The sequence below is a fragment of the Nothobranchius furzeri genome, chromosome 2, assembly GCF_043380555.1.
Source record: "Nothobranchius furzeri strain GRZ-AD chromosome 2, NfurGRZ-RIMD1, whole genome shotgun sequence".
In the NCBI taxonomy this organism is placed as follows: Eukaryota; Metazoa; Chordata; class Actinopteri; order Cyprinodontiformes; family Nothobranchiidae; genus Nothobranchius; species Nothobranchius furzeri.
The window spans coordinates 95,380,591-95,402,759 of record NC_091742.1 but is presented as its reverse complement, the minus strand read 5'-3'; the positions used below and the strand labels follow the sequence as shown (position 1 = coordinate 95,402,759).

General features: G+C 50.2%; 2 protein-coding genes and 1 long non-coding RNA gene across 4 annotated transcripts in view; 1 reads left to right on the top strand and 2 right to left on the bottom strand.

Annotated features, from left to right (window-relative positions):
* The window catches only part of LOC107396471 (tetratricopeptide repeat protein 39B), a 23,014-nt gene extending 6,102 nt beyond the window's left edge, over positions 1 to 16,912 (bottom strand). The window contains exons 1-12 of one of the 2 annotated variants that reach the window (XM_015976220.3): positions 16,647 to 16,912; positions 3,150 to 3,184; positions 2,764 to 2,868; positions 2,525 to 2,656; positions 2,022 to 2,092; positions 1,877 to 1,944; positions 1,464 to 1,528; positions 1,286 to 1,391; positions 1,077 to 1,142; positions 891 to 999; positions 744 to 811; positions 571 to 630 (exon numbers count right to left, since the gene is read on the bottom strand). In XM_015976220.3, coding sequence (XP_015831706.1) covers positions 571 to 630; positions 744 to 811; positions 891 to 999; positions 1,077 to 1,142; positions 1,286 to 1,391; positions 1,464 to 1,528; positions 1,877 to 1,944; positions 2,022 to 2,092; positions 2,525 to 2,656; positions 2,764 to 2,868; positions 3,150 to 3,184; positions 16,647 to 16,685 — 924 coding nt within the window. In that variant the 5' untranslated portion in view covers positions 16,686 to 16,912. Of the gene's footprint in view, positions 1 to 570; positions 631 to 743; positions 812 to 890; positions 1,000 to 1,076; positions 1,143 to 1,285; positions 1,392 to 1,463; positions 1,529 to 1,876; positions 1,945 to 2,021; positions 2,093 to 2,524; positions 2,657 to 2,763; positions 2,869 to 3,149; positions 3,185 to 7,154; positions 7,220 to 16,646 lie in introns of those variants that run through there. The other variant, XM_015976222.3, reaches the window with a different exon arrangement.
* LOC139066262 (uncharacterized) overlaps positions 6,444 to 22,169 on the top strand; it is a 20,630-nt gene continuing 4,904 nt past the window's right edge. The window contains exon 1 of the long non-coding RNA XR_011519194.1: positions 6,444 to 6,595. This is a non-coding gene — a long non-coding RNA (uncharacterized lncRNA). The remainder of the gene's footprint in view (positions 6,596 to 22,169) is intronic.
* The window catches only part of LOC107396467 (zinc finger protein basonuclin-2), a 7,293-nt gene continuing 6,516 nt past the window's right edge, over positions 21,393 to 22,169 (bottom strand). Inside the window, exon 8 of the mRNA XM_070548524.1 lies at positions 21,393 to 22,153. Coding sequence (XP_070404625.1) covers positions 21,543 to 22,153 — 611 coding nt within the window. The 3' untranslated portion in view covers positions 21,393 to 21,542. The remainder of the gene's footprint in view (positions 22,154 to 22,169) is intronic.

Below are 22,169 nucleotides of genomic sequence, written 5' to 3'. Positions count from 1 at the left end.
GGTGAGTCTCCGCTTTGTTTTGGTTGTTTTGGCGTCAACATCATCCTAGCGCACAACGTTCTGTCACTCTAAACACAAAAACAGTAAAACGGTGAGAAACGCTGGCAGCGAAGGGCTTTACTGATCAGGAAACGGCCGGCAGCGAATGAGTTACAAAGCAAAAACCGACATTAAGCCGCACATTCAGACATCAGAGACAAAAAATACGATTTTTTTTCCTATTTTGTAAAATTAAAGTATATTACATCTAACTGATATGTTATTACTTTAATTCCTTTTTCACATGTTTTAGAAACATATTTTTATTCCTAAAAGATTAGGAGGCAGAAACATGCAGGAACATTATTTAAGATACAAACGATGTAAAATGAGAGAATTTTGATGTTTTCAATCATTTCATGTATTTTTAATTAAATTAACACTAGCTACATTTTCTTTATGTTGCATGTGTGAATGTGTTTAAGGTGTGTGTGTGTGTGTGTGTGTGTGTGTGTGTGTGTGTGTGTGTGTGTGTGTGTGTGTGTGTGTGTGTGTGTGTGTGTGTGTGTGAATGGGGTTAAAATAACAAACCTTCTCAAAGTTTCCTCGTAGGGTGGCGATGCGGGCAGAGTAGAAGAGGATTATAGAGCCCTTCAAAACAAAAGCCTGTAATTACTTGCTGATTTTAGGTTTTCCTACTAGAATAGTTATCTGTATTCTCCCTTTAACTCCCGTCTGTGCCTCTGAGTTTGTGGTCGACGTACTTTAGGGTATTTCTCTTGGTACGGCTCCAGCAAGGCTTCGGCCTCCACCAGGTTCCCCTCCCCCGTTCCTTGTAAAAAATGTGAAACAGCTATTTTAATGTACATAAGCTAAGGTAGGACATGAGGGAAACAAGCCGACGTTCCTACCCAGGATCAAAGAGACAAACGTGTGGTAGAAGAGCAAAGTCAGCACACACAGGATGGAGCGTAGACTCTGGTTGGCCGCTCCCTCTCTCAGCTGGGATAAACCAAAACTCTACAAACAACAAAGATTTATCACGTTTTACCGAGTCCACCTTTCTGCATGCTCTTCACACAGCAAGAGGTACTGACCCGGTTTCCTGAGAACCCAATGAACTCCAACAACCTGAGAATCCTCTGAGGAAGAAGAGACAGCATCTGAGGGACAGAAATCGCACGACGGTCAAAAGGGAATCAGTGTGTGTGTTTGCCAGTATGCTGATGATACGCCGCTATTATAGCCCAAATAATCAGTCCTACAGAACATCAGCTGATGGTCCTGAACCCTTCTGGAAACCCACCAGGTTGAAGGAGCCGATGCCCAGCTTGACTCCACCCTCAAACTGCTGGAATGGACTAGACGAGCCCGCTGTGTCCTGAGCCACGCTCAGGACATTCTGGCAATCCCTGTGAAGTTACGGTGAGGAGTTAACAAAACCTCCACATCTTCAAGCGTTTCACATCATTAAAGTCACTCACTTGTAGATCTGGTAGCTTGTTCGAATCTTGATGCCTCCTTTAATAAAACTGATCATGTTCTCATCCTGGATAACACACAGTAATAATTACACACATGACCAACACCAGCTCCTAAAGACGCTTCTCAGCCAACAAACCCAAATCTGAAACATGTCGGGGACTTTTCTACACAACCAAAGTTGTGGATTTGATGCATTTTCTAAAATAAAAAGCAAAAAGGCACACATGTATTTTAGGGAGTGAATTTAATTGATATCAGATCTCTGCTTTAGTGTGGATTAGATTTGATGCAATGTTCTAAAGCAGATTATTGTTGCCTCAGATTAACAGACAGAATCCAGCGTCCATGACAGGAAATGCATGATAAAACTAAAACAACAACCAAATGTCAGGTAGACAAACATGACGCTGACCTGCACGAACGTCAGCGTAGCTTTCTGCAGGAGACACTCGGCGTAGCAGAGCTCAGCATGCATCTCCTCTGTAAACACACCAACACACATCTCAGCGGGTTTACGTTACTCGCTGAGTAAACGCTTCTTTCACAGGGACACCCACCTTCCTGCAAGTTGGACTGTTTGCTGATCAGACTGGACAGAGACCCAACCACTGAGTTTCTCTTTCTGAACCTGCAGAAACCCGGATAATTATACTCGGAGTGCATCATCGTTTATATGGGAAGTAAATCAGAAGAATGCAGGGCTGAGTGTTGAGCCCTGTGGAACTCCAGACTGAATTCACGGATCTACTTTAGTTTTACTGAGGTTGATGAAAGAGATTTTATTTTATTAAGATTGTTTTAGTTTTAAAACAGACAGAAAAACATATTCATGTATTTAACCACACGATGGCCTTGCACTACATGTAGTACTGCTCGTAGTACTGGTAAAAGGGAAATGTGGGGAGTGTGAGCTGCTGTGGACCATCTGATGTTCTGAGCTCATTACTGATGATTTATGGACCCTACCAAACATGGGCAGATGTTCGTCCTGCTAATCAGATCAAACTACAGTAAAATCCTCCAACAACGGTAACAGGAGTGAACAAAGCTGAGAGCGAACCTCTGGCAGGTCTGCAGTGCCTCTTTGATGGTTGCCATGGCAGTCTGGATGTCTTTGTGCTCAAACGTCATGGTGGCCTGCATCACCAGGATGCTGCTGTAACCCAACGCGTGGTACATGCTGTCCTTCCACCTGCACACAACCAGAGCACAAGTTAGCAGTCAGAACCAGAACCAGGTCCACCAGAGATGGAGCTACAGGCAGAAACAGCATAGGGATCAATGTGTCGCCATGGTTACCAGGGTTTGAGAAGGTCGAGGGCCTGAGAGAACTTGTTGTTGAGGACCAGGTTGAGGGCACACTGGGTCTCCTGGATGGCAGTCTGCAGGTCCATGCGGCATGTCCTACACACACACACACACACACACACACACACACACACACACACACACACACACACACACACACACACACACACACACACACACACACACACACACACACACACACACACACAGACTTAAGTGAACCAATTAAAATAGGAAGCAGGAGGAAGAGTCATCTTACTTCATCATTCAATTCTCACAGCACTTAGGAATGTGTGTGTGTGTGTGTGTGTGTGCGCGTGTGCGTGTGCGTGTGCGTGTGTGTGTGTGTGTGTGTGTGTGTGTGTGTGTGTACTCACGATGGTATCCGATCAAAAGCATCCTCGAAGCATTCCTGAAACAGAAGACAGGTTCAGGCTTCTCCAGGCGACAAACATCATCTTTAGTTTGATTTCATGTCGTTTTAGTTGAAAGCAGAAAAGCATCTAGACCCACGGGTCCCAGCAGAACCAGAACACAGGGCGACTCATCAGAAACGTCCGCGGCAGCCTCTCATCCAGAGCAGGAAGTCATTAATAAATATAATAAATAATGCAAAAATAACAAGTACACATGTCTACAACACTATAATACACGTATTTATACAAGTTACCAGCAAAATCAGGTGGATTTTGGTGTGACTTGCATTTAAATAAAGGTTTAAGAACACGTCTGCTGCTGGAGCGGAGGCCTCTCGTACGCACGTTCCTCCTCAACCGTCTGATGATAGCCCCACCTGTGCTACCCAGATGTTCGTGTATGTCAGATGAAACTCTCATCACGCTCATCAGATATCTTAACTCCCTCTGTTTTAGTCGGGTCCCTTGCCTCTATCAGTCCATCTCTGTTGACTATGATCAACAGCTCACTGAGCCAAGGCTGTGTTCCATCTTACTTTAAAAATGCAGTAGTGACTCCTCTCTTAAAGAAACCCAACCTTGACGCCAGCTCCACCAGTAACTTTAGGCCCATTTCTAAGCTACCTTTCATCAGCAAAGTACTTGAGAAGGTTGTTGAAACCCAACTCAGATCCTGGTTTTCTAAGTCAAAGATCTCTGACCCCTTCCAGTCTGGCTTTCTGAAGCAGCACTCAACTGAGACTGCTCTAGTAAGGGTGCATAATGACCTCCTGATGGCTGCTGATGCAGGGAAATGCTCTGTCATGGTCCTGCTTGACCTCAGTGCAGCTTTTGTCACTGCAGACCACAACGTTCTACTAAACAGGTTAAAGGCCCTGGCTGGGATTTCAGGTTCTGCTCTAGACTGGCTCTCTTCCTATCTCACTAACAGAACATTCACAGTGAAGTCTGAAACCTTCTCTTCAGACACTGCCTCTCTAACATACGGGGTCCCACAAGGTTCAGTTCTAGGGCCTCTACTATTCGCATTCTATATTCTTCCCCTAGCTGGCATCATTCAATCTTTCCCAGACATCTCCTACCACATCTACGCTGATGATATTCAGCTCTAGATGTCCTTTATGCCACACCAGTTGGACAGGCTGGCCACACTTGTACTCTGCCTGACCCAGATCAGTAACTGGCTGTCCAGCAACTTTCTTGTCCTCAATGCTAACAAGACAGAGACCCTGATCGCTGCACCCCCGGAACTTCAGCCAAAAATCGAGCAAGAAATTGCCTCTTTTTGCCCATCAGCCAAGGCCAACATTAGAAATCTAGGAGTTATTTTTGATCCAGCTTTAAGTTTAGACTCACACGTCAAAACCATCTCCCGCTCTTGTTTCTTTCAACTGAGAAACATTTCAAAAGTCCGTAAACTGGTTTCTACTGCAGATCTGGAAATAATCATCCATGCCGTTGTGTCATCACGCTTAGACTACTGTAACGCTCTTTTTACTGGTCTCAGCAAAACCTCCCTCTCACGCCTTCAAACCATCCAAAATGCAGCAGCCAGACTCCTAACCAAATCCAGCAGACGAGCTGACATCACTCCAGGTTTACAGTCCCTCCACTGGCTCCCGGTAGAATATAGAATTCAGTTTAAAGTTTTAGTCCTGACCTACAGAGCTCTTAACAACCAGGCTCCAAGCTACCTATCTGAGCTTTTATCCCCACACACCACCTCTCGGAACCTTAGATCCACATCTGAAAACCTCCTGGCTGTTCCTCGAACCAGACTGAAAACCAAAGGGGACAGGGCCTTTCAGACTATTGCACCCAGACTTTGGAACAGTCTACCTTCCAATCTCCGTCTCTCTAACACTGTAGAGGTCTTTAAAAATCATCTAAAAACTCACCTTTTCATCCAGGCGTTCCCTCCCTAAATGTTTCAGAATGATGGCTTTGTTCGGGTTCACACCTTCACTTTGTTTATACTCGTGATTTTATTTTCTACGTTTATCACTGCTATTGTTTTTCGGATGTTTTTATTGGTTAGAGGTATTTGCCCTGATCTTTATCATGTTGTACAGCGCTTTGTGATTTATATCTGTGAAAGGCGCTATATAAATAAACTTTTACTTACTTACTTTACTTTACTTCTCAGTCATTTACATACAGAAACGCCTTCAATGATCATATTTGGTCATGCTATGTCCTCAGCACGTGAGGGTTGCCTGGGTTTTTCTCTGCGGGTTCGCTGCTGCTGTTATTTTACACACCATCGTCCCTGCTGGCTTCACCGGTCTGGTTTGAGTCGTACACCACTCTGGGGCGCGCTCCGTGACTGCAAGGTGCTTTATAAATAAAGTTTGATTTGATTTCTGCCAACAAAGAAAACTTTAGCGGCAGTAAAATGGAGACTCTGGCTGCTGAAGTGTCAGAGGTTCTAAACGCGGGCAGGACAGAGGACATGTGACCTTTGACCCTGCTCTCACCCTGGATCCTCATGTCAGTTCTCTTGTTCGTTCTTCCTTCTTCCCGCTCTGAACCTCCACACCTTCACCTCCTCACGCTCGGACAGCTGCAGCTTTCTTTTCACTTCATTAGACTTTTCTGCTGTTTTTGTGACTTTATTAAAGATCGTGTTCCGTCTTTCTTTAAAAACAGAATCTGGTAAACGGTGGAGTAACGGGTTGACGTGCTTGGAGCTTTATTGGCCCTGACCCTGACCACAGCACATGTGGTTCTGACTGGTTTGATGCAAAAAGCTGTTTTTCCCAACATAATTACTTTCTGGGTAAAATACTTGACGGATGAGGAACATGTGGACGACCTTCAGTACCATCGTTCTGCCACTAGATGGTGCTCCTCCACACGGTCTGAGCTGTAGGAACATTTCTACACACAAGCCCAAAGTGAAGAACACCACACACGTGTACACGAGTTCCTACACACGACATACGTGTGTGCGGTTGATGAACGACGGCCCAGGTGAGGCGGGGGTGTGGTCTGAAGGCTTTCATCAGCATCACACCTGTCACCTTTCCCGTTTTGGGCTGGAGACCGGTCTAAAAACTGTCAAGTACTTTACTCCTCATTCCCACCATCTTCACAATTTACTGTTCTCTTAAAAAGTTCTGGTACCGAGTTCATTCATGGAGAACCCCCCCCCCCCCCCCCCCCCCCCCCCCCCAGAGAGGCTGGGCTCCAGCAGCACCTCCTGTTCCCAGGCTCCTGAGTGTTTTATCTCCTAAACTAGCAGGATGACCAGAACCCGTCTGCCGGCGCTCCTCCTCGGGAACATCCACACGACGCTCACCTCCACTGACTCGTGATGTAGGAGGTGGATCTAATGTGACACGACCGCTCAGACTCCACATATGAAGGTGACCTGGATCAGACCTGACCCGACCGAGGCTGTTCGGGTAACTATAAACTAGATCATCCGTATTTACATCACTCTTAGGCAGAAACAAGCTTCAGACGCTGGAATGTCCCTTTAAAGGCCTCTGTGTGTGTGTGTGTGTGTGTGTGCGTGTGTGTGCGTGTGTGTGTGTGTGTGTCCTCACAAACAGGCTAATAATAGCAGCCCAGTGGCTGCTTACATAATTACATCCAGCTGCAGTTTCACACACATGTGAGCCGGAGTCTGAACTACGGGCATGTTCCTAGTTAACTCTAACACTTCCTGTTGGTTAACCCGAACCATCACTAACCCTGACTGACCCCAACTAGCCTCAGAGGGACTGGTGTGTTTGTTAGAACACGGATCCCTAAAGAACCAGAGATGCATTAAAGCATGAGGTCGGAATAAAAAGGTCCTGATCAATAAACACACACACACACACACGTGTGTGTGTGTGTGTGTGTGTGTGTGTGTGTGGTCAGACACAAGCTCTGTTCCATCAGAGCTTCTCCAGTAACGACCTTCATTATTAATGGATCAGCTGCTTTGTGTTATCAGTACCTGTTCAGGAGAACTACCTGATGGGTAAAATGTCCCAGTGAGACCAGATGGACCAGTGAGACCAGATGGACCAGTGAGACCAGATGGACCAGTGAGACCAGATGGACCAGTGAGACCAGATAGACCAGTGAGACCAAATAGACCTGTGAGACCAGATGGACCAGTGAGACCAGATGGACCAGTGAGACCCAGATGGACCAGTGAGACCAAATAGACCTGTGAGACCAGATGGACCAGTGAGACCAGATGGACCAGTGAGACCCAGATGGACCAGTGAGACCAAATGGACCAGTGAGACCAAATGGACCAGTGAGACCCAGATGGACCAGTGAGACCAGATGGACCAGTGAGACCAAATAGACCTGTGAGACCAGATGGACCAGTGAGACCAGATGGACCAGTGAGACCCAGATGGACCAGTGAGACCAAATGGACCAGTGAGACCAAATGGACCAGTGAGACCCAGATGGACCAGTGAGACCAGATGGACCAGTGAGACCAGATGGACCAGTGAGACCAGATGGACCAGTGAGACCAGATGGACCAGTGAGACCAAATGGACCAGTGAGACCAGATGGACCAGTGAGACCAAATAGACCTGTGAGACCAGATGGACCAGTGAGACCAAATGGACCAGTGAGACCAGATGGACCAGTGAGACCAGATGGACCAGTGAGACCAGATAGACCAGTGAGACCAAATGGACCAGTGAGACCCAGATGGACCAGTGAGACCAGATGGACCAGTGAGACCCAGATGGACCAGTGAGACCAGATGGACCAGTGAGACCAGATGGACCAGTGAGACCAAATGGACCAGTGAGACCAGATAGACCAGTGAGACCAGATGGACCAGTGAGACCAGATGGACCAGTGAGACCAAATGGACCAGTGAGACCCAGATGGACCAGTGAGACCAGATGGACCAGTGAGACCAAATAGACCTGTGAGACCAGATGGACCAGTGAGACCAGATGGACCAGTGAGACCCAGATGGACCAGTGAGACCAAATGGACCAGTGAGACCCAGATGGACCAGTGAGACCCAGATGGACCAGTGAGACCCAGATGGACCAGTGAGACCAAATGGACCAGTGAGACCAAATGGACCAGTGAGACCCAGATGGACCAGTGAGACCAGATGGACCAGTGAGACCAAATAGACCTGTGAGACCAGATGGACCAGTGAGACCAGATGGACCAGTGAGACCAGATGGACCAGTGAGACCAGATGGACCAGTGAGACCAGATGGACCAGTGAGACCAGATAGACCAGTGAGACCAAATAGACCTGTGAGACCAGATGGACCAGTGAGACCAGATGGACCAGTGAGACCCAGATGGACCAGTGAGACCAAATAGACCTGTGAGACCAGATGGACCAGTGAGACCAGATGGACCAGTGAGACCCAGATGGACCAGTGAGACCAAATGGACCAGTGAGACCAAATGGACCAGTGAGACCCAGATGGACCAGTGAGACCAGATGGACCAGTGAGACCAAATAGACCTGTGAGACCAGATGGACCAGTGAGACCAGATGGACCAGTGAGACCCAGATGGACCAGTGAGACCAAATGGACCAGTGAGACCAAATGGACCAGTGAGACCCAGATGGACCAGTGAGACCAGATGGACCAGTGAGACCAGATGGACCAGTGAGACCGGATGGACCAGTGAGACCGGATGGACCAGTGAGACCAGATGGACCAGTGAGACCAGATGGACCAGTGAGACCAAATGGACCAGTGAGACCAGATGGACCAGTGAGACCAAATAGACCTGTGAGACCAGATGGACCAGTGAGACCAAATGGACCAGTGAGACCAGATGGACCAGTGAGACCAGATGGACCAGTGAGACCAGATAGACCAGTGAGACCAAATGGACCAGTGAGACCCAGATGGACCAGTGAGACCAGATGGACCAGTGAGACCCAGATGGACCAGTGAGACCAGATGGACCAGTGAGACCCAGATGGACCAGTGAGACCAGATGGACCAGTGAGACCAGATGGACCAGTGAGACCAGATGGACCAGTGAGACCAGATAGACCAGTGAGACCAAATGGACCAGTGAGACCAGATAGACCAGTGAGACCAGATGGACCAGTGAGACCAGATGGACCAGTGAGACCAAATAGACCTGTGAGACCAGATGGACCAGTGAGACCAAATGGACCAGTGAGACCAGATGGACCTGTGAGACCAGATAGACCAGTGAGACCAGATGGACCAGTGAGACCAGATGGACCAGTGAAACCCAGATGGACCAGTGAAACCCAGATGGACCAGTGAGACCAGATGGACCAGTGAGACCAGATAGACCAGTGAGACCAGATGGACCAGTGAGACCAGATGGACCAGTGAGACCAAATAGACCTGTGAGACCAGATGGACCAGTGAGACCAGATGGACCAGTGAGACCAAATAGACCTGTGAGACCAAATAGACCTGTGAGACCAGATAGACCAGTGAGACCAGATGGACCAGTGAGACCAAATGGACCAGTGAGACCCAGATGGACCAGTGAGACCAGATGGACCAGTGAGACCAAATAGACCTGTGAGACCAGATGGACCAGTGAGACCAGATGGACCAGTGAGACCAGATGGACCAGTGAGACCCAGATGGACCAGTGAGACCAAATGGACCAGTGAGACCCAGATGGACCAGTGAGACCAGATGGACCAGTGAGACCAAATAGACCTGTGAGTCCAGATGGACCAGTGAGACCAAATGGACCAGTGAGACCAGATGTACCAGTGAGACCAAATAGTCCTGTGAGACCAGATGGACCAGTGAGACCAAATGGACCAGTGAGACCAGATGGACCAGTGAGACCAAATGGACCAGTGAGACCAGATGGACCAGTGAGACCAGATAGACCAGTGAGACCAAATGGACCAGTGAGACCAGATAGACCAGTGAGACCAAATGGACCAGTGAGACCAGATAAACCAGTGAGACCAGATAGACCAGTGAGACCAGATAGACCAGTGAGGCCCAGATGGACCAGTGAGACCAAATGGACCAGTGAGACCCAGATGGACCAGTGAGACCAAATAGACCTGTGAGACCAGATGGACCAGTGAGACCAAATGGACCAGTGAGACCAGATGGACCAGTGAGACCAAATAGACCTGTGAGACCAGATGGACCAGTGAGACCAGATGGACCAGTGAGACCAGATAGACCAGTGAGACCAAATGGACCAGTGAGACCAAATGGACCAGTGAGACCAGATAGACCAGTGAGACCAGATGGACCAGTGAGACCAGATGGACCAGTGAGACCAAATAGACCTGTGAGACCAGATGGACCAGTGCGACCAAATGGACCAGTGAGACCAAATAGACCTGTGAGACCAGATGGACCAGTGAGACCAAATGGACCAGTGAGACCCAGATGGACCAGTGAGACCAGATGGACCAGTGAGACCCAGATGGACCAGAGACCAAATAGACCTGTGAGACAAGATGGACCAGTGAGACCAAATGGACCAGTGAGACCAGATGGACCAGTGAAACCAAATAGACCTGTGAGACCAGATGGACCAGTGAGACCAGATGGACCAGTGAGACCAGATGGACCAGTGAGACCAGATGGACCAGTGAGACCAGATAGACCAGTGAGACCAAATGGACCAGTGAGACCAAATGGACCAGTGAGACCAGATAGACCAGTGAGACCAGATGGACCAGTGAGACCAGATAGACCAGTGAGACCAAATGGACCAGTGAGACCAGATAGACCAGTGAGACCAGATGGACCAGTGAGACCAGATGGACCAGTGAGACCAAATAGACCTGTGAGACCAGATGGACCAGTGAGACCAAATGGACCAGTGAGACCAAATAGACCTGTGAGACCAGATGGACCAGTGAGACCAAATGGACCAGTGAGACCCAGATGGACCAGTGAGACCAGATGGACCAGTGAGACCAGATAGACCAGTGAGACCAAATGGACCAGTGAGACCAGATAGACCAGTGAGACCAGATGGACCAGTGAGACCAGATGGACCAGTGAGACCAAATAGACCTGTGAGACCAGATGGACCAGTGAGACCAAATGGACCAGTGAGACCAAATGGACCAGTGAGACCAAATAGACCTGTGAGACCAGATAGACCAGTGAGACCAGATGGACCAGTGAGACCAGATGGACCAGTGAAACCCAAATGGACCAGTGAAACCCAGATGGACCAGTGAGACCAGATGGACCAGTGAGACCAAATAGACCTGTGAGACCAGATGGACCAGTGAGACCAGATGGACCAGTGAGACCCAGATGGACCAGTGAGACCAAATGGACCAGTGAGACCAAATGGACCAGTGAGACCCAGATGGACCAGTGAGACCAAATGGACCAGTGAGACCCAGATGGACCAGTGAGACCCAGATGGACCAGTGAGACCAGATGGACCAGTGAGACCAAATAGACCTGTGAGTCCAGATGGACCAGTGAGACCAAATGGACCAGTGAGACCAGATGTACCAGTGAGACCAAATAGACCTGTGAGACCAGATGGACCAGTGAGACCAAATCGACCAGTGAGACCAGATGGACCAGTGAGACCAAATGGACCAGTGAGACCAGATGGACCAGTGAGACCAGATAGACCAGTGAGACCAGATAGACCAGTGAGACCAAATGGACCAGTGAGACCAGATAGACCAGTGAGACCAAATGGACCAGTGAGACCAGATAAACCAGTGAGACCAGATAGACCAGTGAGACCAGATAGACCAGTGAGACCCAGATGGACCAGTGAGACCAAATGGACCAGTGAGACCCAGATGGACCAGTGAGACCAAATAGACCTGTGAGACCAGATGGACCAGTGAGACCAAATGGACCAGTGAGACCAGATGGACCAGTGAGACCAAATAGACCTGTGAGACCAGATGGACCAGTGAGACCAGATGGACCAGTGAGACCAGATGGACCAGTGAGACCAGATAGACCAGTGAGACCAAATGGACCAGTGAGACCAGATAGACCAGTGAGACCAGATGGACCAGTGAGACCAAATAGACCTGTGAGACCAGATGGACCAGTGAGACCAGATAGACCAGTGAGACCAGATGGACCAGTGAGACCAGATGGACCAGTGAGACCAGATGGACCAGTGAGACCAGATGGACCAGTGAAACCCAGATGGACCAGTGAGACCAAATGGACCAGTGAGACCCAGATGGACCAGTGAGACCAGATGGACCAGTGAGACCAAATAGACCTGTGAGACCAGATGGACCAGTGAGACCAGATGGACCAGTGAGACCCAGATGGACCAGTGAGACCAAATGGACCAGTGAGACCCAGATGGACCAGTGAGACCAGATGGACCAGTGAGACCAGATGGACCAGTGAGACCAAATAGACCTGTGAGTCCAGATGGACCAGTGAGACCAAATGGACCAGTGAGACCAGATGGACCAGTGAGACCAAATAGACCTGTGAGACCAGATGGACCAGTGAGACCAAATGGACCAGTGAGACCAGATGGACCAGTGAGACCAAATGGACCAGTGAGACCAGATGGACCAGTGAGACCAGATAGACCAGTGAGACCAAATGGACCAGTGAGACCAGATAGACCAGTGAGACCAAATGGACCAGTGAGACCAGATAAACCAGTGAGATCAGATAGACCAGTGAGACCAGATAGACCAGTGAGACCAAATAGACCAGTGAGACCAGATAGACCAGTGAGACCCAGATGGACCAGTGAGACCAGATGGACCAGTGAGACCAGATGGACCAGTGAGACCAAATAGACCAGTGAGACCAGATGGACCAGTGAGACCAGATAGACCAGTGAGACCAGATAGACCAGTGAGACCCAGATGGACCAGTAAGACCAGATGGACCAGTGAGACGAGATGGACCAGTGAGACCAAATAGACCTGTGAGTCCAGATGGACCAGTGAGACCCAGATGGACCAGTGAGACCAGATGGACCAGTGAGACCAAATGGACCAGTGAGACCAAATAGACCAGTGAGACCAGATGGACCAGTGAGACCAGATGGACCAGTGAGACCAGATAGACCAGTGAGACCCAGATGGATGGAACCATGACCCCTAAATGAACCCTATTCTCCTCTAAAGCAGATGTATCCCATCAGACGTAGAACATTTACAGCATAACCATCCTCATGTTCTACAGGAGACATCCAGCTGGTCTAGTCCCTTCTAAACACCCAATCAGAACCTGGAGAACATCAGCATTCCTCTCAGCCAACTGACAGACACTAGGAACTTCAAAAGGACTCGTTCACCTTCTCAGTGGCCTAGTGGTGGAGAGTACATCCGGGGACTGGGAGAATGGGGTTCAAATCCTGGTCGGGACATTCCAAAGACCTTAACAACAGGACCTAATGCCTCGCTGCTTGACTCTCAGCTTTACGAGGTTGGATCGGGGGGTTAGACCACCAAATAGTTCCTGAGCGCAACCACCGCTGCAGCTCACCACTCCCCACGGGGACAGGTCAGATATGGAGATGATTTCACCAGTGTGTGAAGACTACGGGACTTTAACCCTTTAGAAAAGTTCTCTTTGAACTAAACATCTCCTCAGGTCTGGAGATGATCTGAGAACCTCTGCAGGAGAAACGTCCTTCACAACCCGCAGGATGGACAAAATGTTCCAGGTCCATCAATCTAATCAGGTCCACACATAAAAGCTTCGAAGCTCTTAGACGTTCCTCTGGGATTGTCAGGAACACCTCAAACTTCACACCTACGGTTCAGGTTGACCTTTAACCTCCAGGGCAAACAGGAAGTCTGACCGAGGAAACGCCGACAGGAGCCTGGTTGTTCTCTCTCAGAAAACTAACTCAGCTCGGCTCGTTCTTTATTAAACATGACGGCCGTCCTGCTACGTGTGTTTTGCCCTCATTCTGCCAGCTGTTACTTTCTAAAGCATCAGAGGAAGTCAGCCAGCTTGGTCTGTGGAGGACAGGAAGTGGGGTCTACAAAATAAAAGACTGTAACTAAAATACCTGCTGTGTTATTTATACCGTTTCTGTGATTGATGAGAACAAAACTATAATCTGGATTATTCTCTTGGTAAAGTAAACATGTTTGGATAAAATCACTGAAAAACATCTAATCTATAAACAAAACCCAGTCAGTCTCTCTGAAAACAACATTTATACACAAAGTCCTGAAAGACGTCCTACGAGGACATGTCCCCCAGACCCTGAGGACCGTAGAGGAGATGGAACCAGCCCGACTAAACCAGAACCCTGTTTTCATCTGATGATTCCTGATGCAGAAAGGGTCAAAGGTCACGCCTGAGCCCAGGATGAACTTGACTCCTGTTGTTCAGCAGAACAGAATCATTGTCCCACATTCCTGAGTTTAACCAAAGTCAGCTGAGTTCCTCCTAAACGGGTCCAGTCAGACAGACACAGAACGGGTCTGTCAGCTCTGATGAGGCCATGGGCGGCTCCGGCGTGACTCCAGGAAACCAGAACCGTCTGACCGCCCCGGTTCCTCCAGAGAAATCCGCTGAGAGGAGAACTTTCTCTGCAAACACATCAAGAAGTTCCAGCAGAACCAGCCTCAGCACCCTTGCTAAAGCCCAGACAGGAAGGTCCTGACCCGTTTGACCTGCTGCAGGCTCCTAAAGCCAGGGTCTCACCTGCTGGACACGAGCTGGGGACGGGGACACGAGGTGGGGACGGGGACACGAGGTGGGGACGGGGACACGAGGTGGGGACACGAGCTGGGGACGGGGACACGAGGTGGGGACACGAGCTGGGGACGGGGACACGAGGTGGGGACACGAGCTGGGGACGGGGACACGAGGTGGGGACACGAGCTGGGGACGGGGACACGAGGTGGGGACACGAGCTGGGGACACAAGCTGGAGATGGGGTCACGAGCTGGGGACTAGGCCAGGTTCTGATCAGCTGATCCAGCCCCACCCACCACCTCAGACGACCTTCATTAGAACACGTTTATGCAGCAGAGCAGATAAAGGTGTTCCTCAGGGTTCTGGTCTTGGTCCAGTTCTGATTTTGTTATGAATGATGTCATCAGCGTCACATCCACCAGAAGAAGCTCATCAGGAACTCCATGTTCTGGAATGTTCTGATAGAATGCCGGTCTTTGGCCCGGTCCAGTAAGACCACTTTAACCAGACCGGAGGAACTGGTTCTCTACGTGGTAGCCCTGAGCTGGCGTGACTGCATCAGGAGGTTTCTCCAGAAACCCCTGGAGGGAAAATGGAACACACCCCGCCATCACCTTGAATCAAGCCTGACAGGCAGAAGATAAAGTTAAACATTGATGTTTGCAGCTGATTCTGGAGGAGAACAAAGAAACGGAACCACAGAAACCAGTTCTGGTGACTTTAGAGTGGAGAACACACCAGCGCTGACATCCTCTCTGATGCTTCATAATTCCACAAGCACACAGGAAGTGAGAGCGCCGCGTCACACAGAGCTGATTCCAGAGGGACTAAACATCAGCTGGACCCGCTAACCCCACAGCTGGAACAGAACCTAGCGGAACACTGACGGGTTCTGGGTCAGAACCACAGCTTATTACCTCATAATGATAAATGAGGCGGTTTTACATTCAGAGTCACAGAAAAGCACAAATATTACAGCTTTAATGTAATTAGATTCCAAGGTTGTTGGGGATTATTAACGTGTTCCATGTTTCTGAAACTTTACTCAACTGTCTATAGTTATTATTATTACTATTGTTGTTGTTATTATTATTACTATTATTATTGTTGTTGTTGTTATTATTAATATTATTATTAATATTATTGTTGTAGTTGTTATTATTACTACTAATATTATTATTGTTGTTATTATTATTAATATTATTATTAATAGTATTGTTGTTGTTATTATTAATATTATTATTAATATTATTGTTGTAGTTGTTATTATTACTACTATTATTATTGTTGTTATTATTATTAATATTATTATTGTTGTTGTTATTATTAATATTATTATTAATATTATCGTTGTAGTTGTTATTATTAACATTATTGTTGTTGTTAGTCCTATAGACAGAACAAGCACAAACAGCTGCTGAATCCAGGGAGTTCCTTCTCATTAATTAAAGATGATTATGCATTTATCACCACCAGGTGTCGCTGTTGTCCACATGATGCACCTTTAAAATCTAACAGATGTGAACATTTATTGATAAAATCACATTTAGGAGTTTTGACGCGTAAATTATAAGGAAAAATAATCTTTTTATCAGTTAAATTAGAAACCAGACAGGATGAGGATGAAAGTAGTTGCCTCCTCACTTCCGGTGTCTGCAGACACATTAGAAGGATTTCCTGGATTACCTGGATTATTTTCCGTGATTTGACGGCACGTTCAGAGGTTTTAACAAGAACCGGCAGGAGGACAGAATGTGACGTCCCAGGTCCAGACGTGTGTGCACGCGTGCGCGTGTTTGTGTGTGAGGAGGACGTGCGCTGGAACAGGAGGAGTCGGTGAAACCGGATCACCGGAGCCTCTTACCTCCTCATCGGCCGCCGCTCCGTTGCTGACGTGGGCCATGTCTCCGGCTCCTCCGGGATCCGAGGCTGATGTCTGCGGCGTTCAGGGGGACCAGCGTCCCATTTCTGCCGTCCTGCTGCAGACGTGTCCCCGTGACGCTCCCGGTGCGCTCGTTCCCGCCAGCTCCCGGTGTGTCCTTCGTGTCGGTCGGAGCGGCTCGTGCTGCTCTCTTCCGTGAAATGAAATATAAACACACACCTCCTACATTTCCGTTTGTCCGCCTACAGGGGCGGGGTCTATACTACGTCACAACACACGCGCACGTGCGCGCGCACACACAATTCCATCTCCACCACGTTTCTGCTGTTCCTTCTGGCTTGGAGCTGAAACCTGCTGCTGCCGCAGAGATGAAGTTGCTGGTTCAAATCCCAGCTGCTGCCTCTGAATGTAGTTAGATCACCTGAGTGGGGTTTCATGGATAGGTGTGTGTGTGTGTGTGTGTGTGTGCGTGTGTGTGTGTGTGTGTGTGTGTGTGTGTGTGTGTGTGTGTGTGAGTGTGTGTGTGTGTGTGTGTGTGTGTGTGTGTGTGTGTGTGTGTGTGTGTGTGTGTGTGTGTGTGTGTGTCCCGGGTTACTGACACCAGCTGGAGGTGACCCCAGAGAGGAAGCCTGGCTGAGACCTGTGCTTTGGTCTTTTATGATGTCAGATTAAAGCTGATTTAAGATCAGTTACAGGAAGCAGCCAGCAGGTGGCAGCACGTGAACACACCTGTACCTGTTGGAGGCAAACAGGAACACTTACACCATTTCAGCCAGTTTCTGTTAAACAGACGTGTTCAGTATCTCTAAAAGCACAAAGAAGAACCAGATTAAGACAGTTAAACATGTGAAGCGTGAGAAAGCCATGGAATGTCAGAGACCATTACCCTGCCCATCCAGCCACATCAGTGTGCTAAAGGTCAACTGTCTGGTTTCCAAACCAGAACACAGGCTCTGTTTATGACCTCGCCATTTTTCTGGACTCTGATTGGTCCAACACAGACCTTAAAATTTGGAGCCGAGACACACCCTCTATTCTTGAGTTCCAGCCACAACACTAAATGAACACCTAATGTAAGATCAAACCTGATCTCACAACAGAACCCTTTTAGTGGCATAGAACCACCTTTTCCAGAACCAACAAACATTATTTGTTTTGACCTGCAACGACTTCATCAGACATAAAACGACCCTGCAGCGTCCAGCAGACGAGAACCAGAGAGGATCCCAGACCAGTGGAATGGCTTCAAGGGGCCCGCAGCCTCTGAATTCCCCAGAAGTCAATTCCTCTTGTCAGCCTTTGGTTTTTGCTATTTTAAGTGGCTCATTGATCACACACACACACACACACACACACACACACACACACACACACACACACACACACACACACACACACACACACACACGCACACGCACACACACACGCACACACACACACACATGCATGTGCCCCACCTACTTTATCATGCCAGAGACGTGCCTGGTAGCTGAGGGTGATACCGTATAATTAAAGTCTCACCAATGTTTTTCTGTAAGACCTCCTTTTCCCCCTTCCTTGGGCAGCTCACGTGTGTCCCCTGGAGGGCATGTGTCCCCTGGAGGGCATGGGCCCCTAGACGGTGTGTGGCCCCTAGAGGGCATGGGCCCCTAGAGGTTGTGTGGCCCCTAGAGGGCATGGGCCCCTAGAGGTTGTGTGGCCCCTAGAGGGTGTGTGGCCCCTAGAGGGCATGGGCACCTAGAGGGTGTGTGGCCCCTAGAGGGTGTGTGGCCCCTAGAGGGTGTGTGGCCCCTAGAGGGCATGGACCCCCAGAGGGTGTGTGGCCCCTAGAGGGTGTGTGGCCCCTAGAGGGTGTGTGGCCCCTAGAGGGCATGGGCCCCTAGAGGGTGTGTGGCCCCGAGAGGGTGTGTGGCCCCTAGAGGGCATGTGCCCCTAGAGGGCATGGGCCCCTAGAGGGTGTGTGGCCCCTAGAGGGTGTGTGGCCCCTAGAGGGCATGGGCCCCTAGAGGGTGTGCGGCCCCTAGAGGGCATGGGCCTCTAGAGGGCATGGGCCCCTAGAGGGTGTGTGGCCCCTAGAGGGTGTGTGGCCCCTAGAGGGTGTGTGGCCCCTAGAGGGCATGGGCCCCTAGAGGGTGTGTGGCCCCTAGAGGGTGTGTGGCCCCTAGAGGGCATGGGCCCCTAGAGGGTGTGTGGCCCCTAGAGGGCGTGTGGCCCCTAGAGGGTGTGTGGCCCCTAGAGGGTGTGTGGCCCCTAGAGGGCATGTGCCCCTGGAGGGCATGGGCCCCTAGAGGGTGTGTGGCCCCTAGAGGGTGTGTGGCCCCTAGAGGGCATGGGCCCCTAGAGGGTGTGTGGCCCTTAGAGGGTGTGTGGCCCCTAGAGGGCATGGGCCCCTAGAGGGTGTGTGGCCCCTAGAGGGTGTGTGGCCCCTAGAGGGTGTGTGGCCCCTAGAGGGCATGGGCCCCTAGAGGGTGTGTGGCCCCTAGAGGGTGTGTGGCCCCTAGAGGGCGTGTGGCCCCTAGAGGGTGTGTGGCCCCTAGAGGGCATGGGCCCCTAGAGGGTGTGTGGCCCCTAGAGGGCATGGGCCTCTAGAGGGCATGGGCCCCTAGAGGGTGTGTGGCCCCTAGAGGGCATGGGCCCCTAGAGGGTGTGTGGCCCCTAGAGGGTGTGTGGCCCCTAGAGGGCATGGGCCCCTAGAGGGTGTGTGGCCCCTAGAGGGTGTGTGGCCCCTAGAGGGTGTGTGGCCCCTAGAGGGCATGGGCCCCTAGAGGGTGTGTGGCCCCTAGAGGGTGTGTGGCCCCTAGAGGGCATGGGCCCCTAGAGGGTGTGTGGCCCCTAGACGGTGTGTGGCCCCTAGAGGGTGTGTGGCCCCTAGAGGGTGTGTGGCCCCTAGAGGGTGTGTGGCCCCTAGACGGTGTGTGGCCCCTAGAGGGTGTGTGGCCCCTAGAGGGTGTGTGGCCCCTAGAGGGCATGGGCCCCTAGAGGGTGTGTGGCCCCTAGATGGTGTGTGGCCCCTAGAGGGTGTGTGGCCCCTAGAGGGCATGGGCCCCTAGAGGGTGTGTGGCCCCTAGAGGGTGTGTGGCCCCTAGAGGGTGTGTGGCCCCTAGAGGGTGTGTGGCCCCTAGAGGGCGTGTGGCCCCTAGAGGGTGTGTGGCCCCTAGAGGGTGTGTGGCCCCTAGAGGGTGTGTGGCCCCTAGAGGGCATGGGCCCCTAGAGGGTGTGTGGCCCCTAGAGGGCGTGTGGCCCCTAGAGGGTGTGTGGCCCCTAGAGGGCATGGGCCCCTAGAGGGTGTGTGGCCCCTAGAGGGTGTGTGGCCCCTAGAGGGCGTGTGGCCCCTAGAGGGCGTGTGGCCCCTAGAGGGTGTGTGGCCCCAAACTACAGAGTTGATTATTAATAAAACAACGTCAGACACAATCGGTTGTGTCTGCGAACCCTGATGGACCCACTTTTGAGATGTTGGGTGACCCAAAGCATCAAAGTTCGTGGATTAACCGCAGCGCGACCACGTCAGTCCAGAGTCGTGTCCCGGATCACAACCGGCACGAAGGTTGTTGCGTCTAAGACGGACTCTTACGGAGGCGTAGCTGTGTCAGCTCGCAGCGTGCAAACAGGTTCTGACTGGATGTCAGAGAGATGTTTCAAACGAGGCTGGTTCCGGACCGGCCACCTCAGAGTGTCAGCTGGGAACCCAGTAACTCGGGCAGTCGCTCTAGTTTCAATAATCTAGAGTTTATCGTTTCTGCAGATCAGAATTTGACACGTTTGTCGGCGTTACCAAACGTCCCTCAGAACCTTCCAGATCCGAGATGTTCTTGTTCTGTGGGTCAATCACCTTTAAACCTGTGTGATGTGTGACCTTAACCTGAACAGTGTAGATAACGATTAACGGTTCTGATCACAACATATAAACGCATCATCGTAACAACAACATTCATTTCAACTTCACTGAATCAGTCACAGATTATTGTTGTTACTCAGATAACATCAACCACGGGATTATTTACGATCGTTTAACTTATGAGTTCCTTCAGAGTGTGTAATCCTGCAGTCTGGTCAGAGGAAAGCCTTGTTTGGAGACACAGGCTGACCATCTCGTCTTCATGGACAAGCACCGCAGCATCCTCTGGGTTGTAGAAGATGGAAGATAAAATCCACCTGGAAACTGGGATTATTTCTGTAGATGGCCGGTCATGTAGGTGAAAACTGACCCTTTCTGGACGTCACACTTGCAAGACACATCCCGTGTTATCAAGATGTCTCTGTGAAAACTGCTGCCACCTAGCTGTAGAAGTCGGAATTGCTCCACACAAACGTGCTGCACTAAGTACTACAGTATTTCAGTGTACTGATACTTCCTTGTACCTCTAACGTGTTGCGGTGTGGACGTGAGGACCCGGATGCAGGTAAACCCCGGAGACAGCCCGGGGAAACGTCACGTCCACGTGGGTTTCAGGAGGAGCACCGTAAACATCAAAGGCCCCGCCCACACACAGCTCCTCGTGTGAAATACCGTCTTTAATAAATAAAAGTCACCGGGCTGTGATTAATACTGGTGTTCCTGTCGTTTATTCTGTTTATTATTATTATTATTATTATTTAGATGAGGACACGAGGTGTGTTTCACAGAGTAAACCATGAAGATGTGTATATTTATGGACTGATGTGGTCTTCTTATTGAACTCATATGAGCGTGCTCGTGTAGAAACAGTCACATTCACGGCAGATGCCATGTTGGTTGGATGCATCTTTATTTGTTGATGTTTACATTTACAGCAGGGAGGACGCAGTCATCAGCGGAGGGAATCGGGTCTGGCGGAGCCTCAAACACAAACACAGCATCGGTGTGGTTTCCTGATGTTTGTGTCGCTCGCGGTGGGAACGTCAGACCCCTCCGTCGTTCCTGAGTGAGGGACTCTGATCCGTCTTTCGTTCTATTTTCACTGGCATGCTGGATTTCCTAGACTTCTTCTTTGGTACGGGGTCAGCTGAGCTCCAGCGCCACCTGCAGGGCAGACTGGTTCCACTGGGAGGAGAACCTTCAGAGGAAGCAGGTTGAGCTGGGAGCAGGAGAGGAGGGACCCGGCTCTGAGACCGGTCCAGACCGAGACCCAGGTTGTCTGGAGTGTGAGGATGAGAGGATGGAGGAGAGGCGGATAGACGAGGGGCGTTGCACCAGCAGCCATGTTCTCCGTTCTTCATGGCGTCTCCGTGCGCCGGCGCTTGCTGCCAGCGCGTGTCTCTGCTCTCTCTGCTTCTGCTCGTCGGTTCTTCACACTGGTGCTGCTCACCCTCATGCAGGTGTGTGTCGGAGACAGAGTGTGTGTTCTGGTCCGGCTGGGCGTCTCTGACGGCGCCCGTGTGCAGCCGTGGGTTTGGGTTGGCGCTGTGTCGGTTTCGGCTGCGCAGCGAGCTGAAGACCATGGTGCAGCCTGCAATCGTGCAGCCATGTTTGATCTTCAGGTGGACGGCGTTGTAGTGGATCTTCAGGGTTCCTGGTAGAAGACAAAC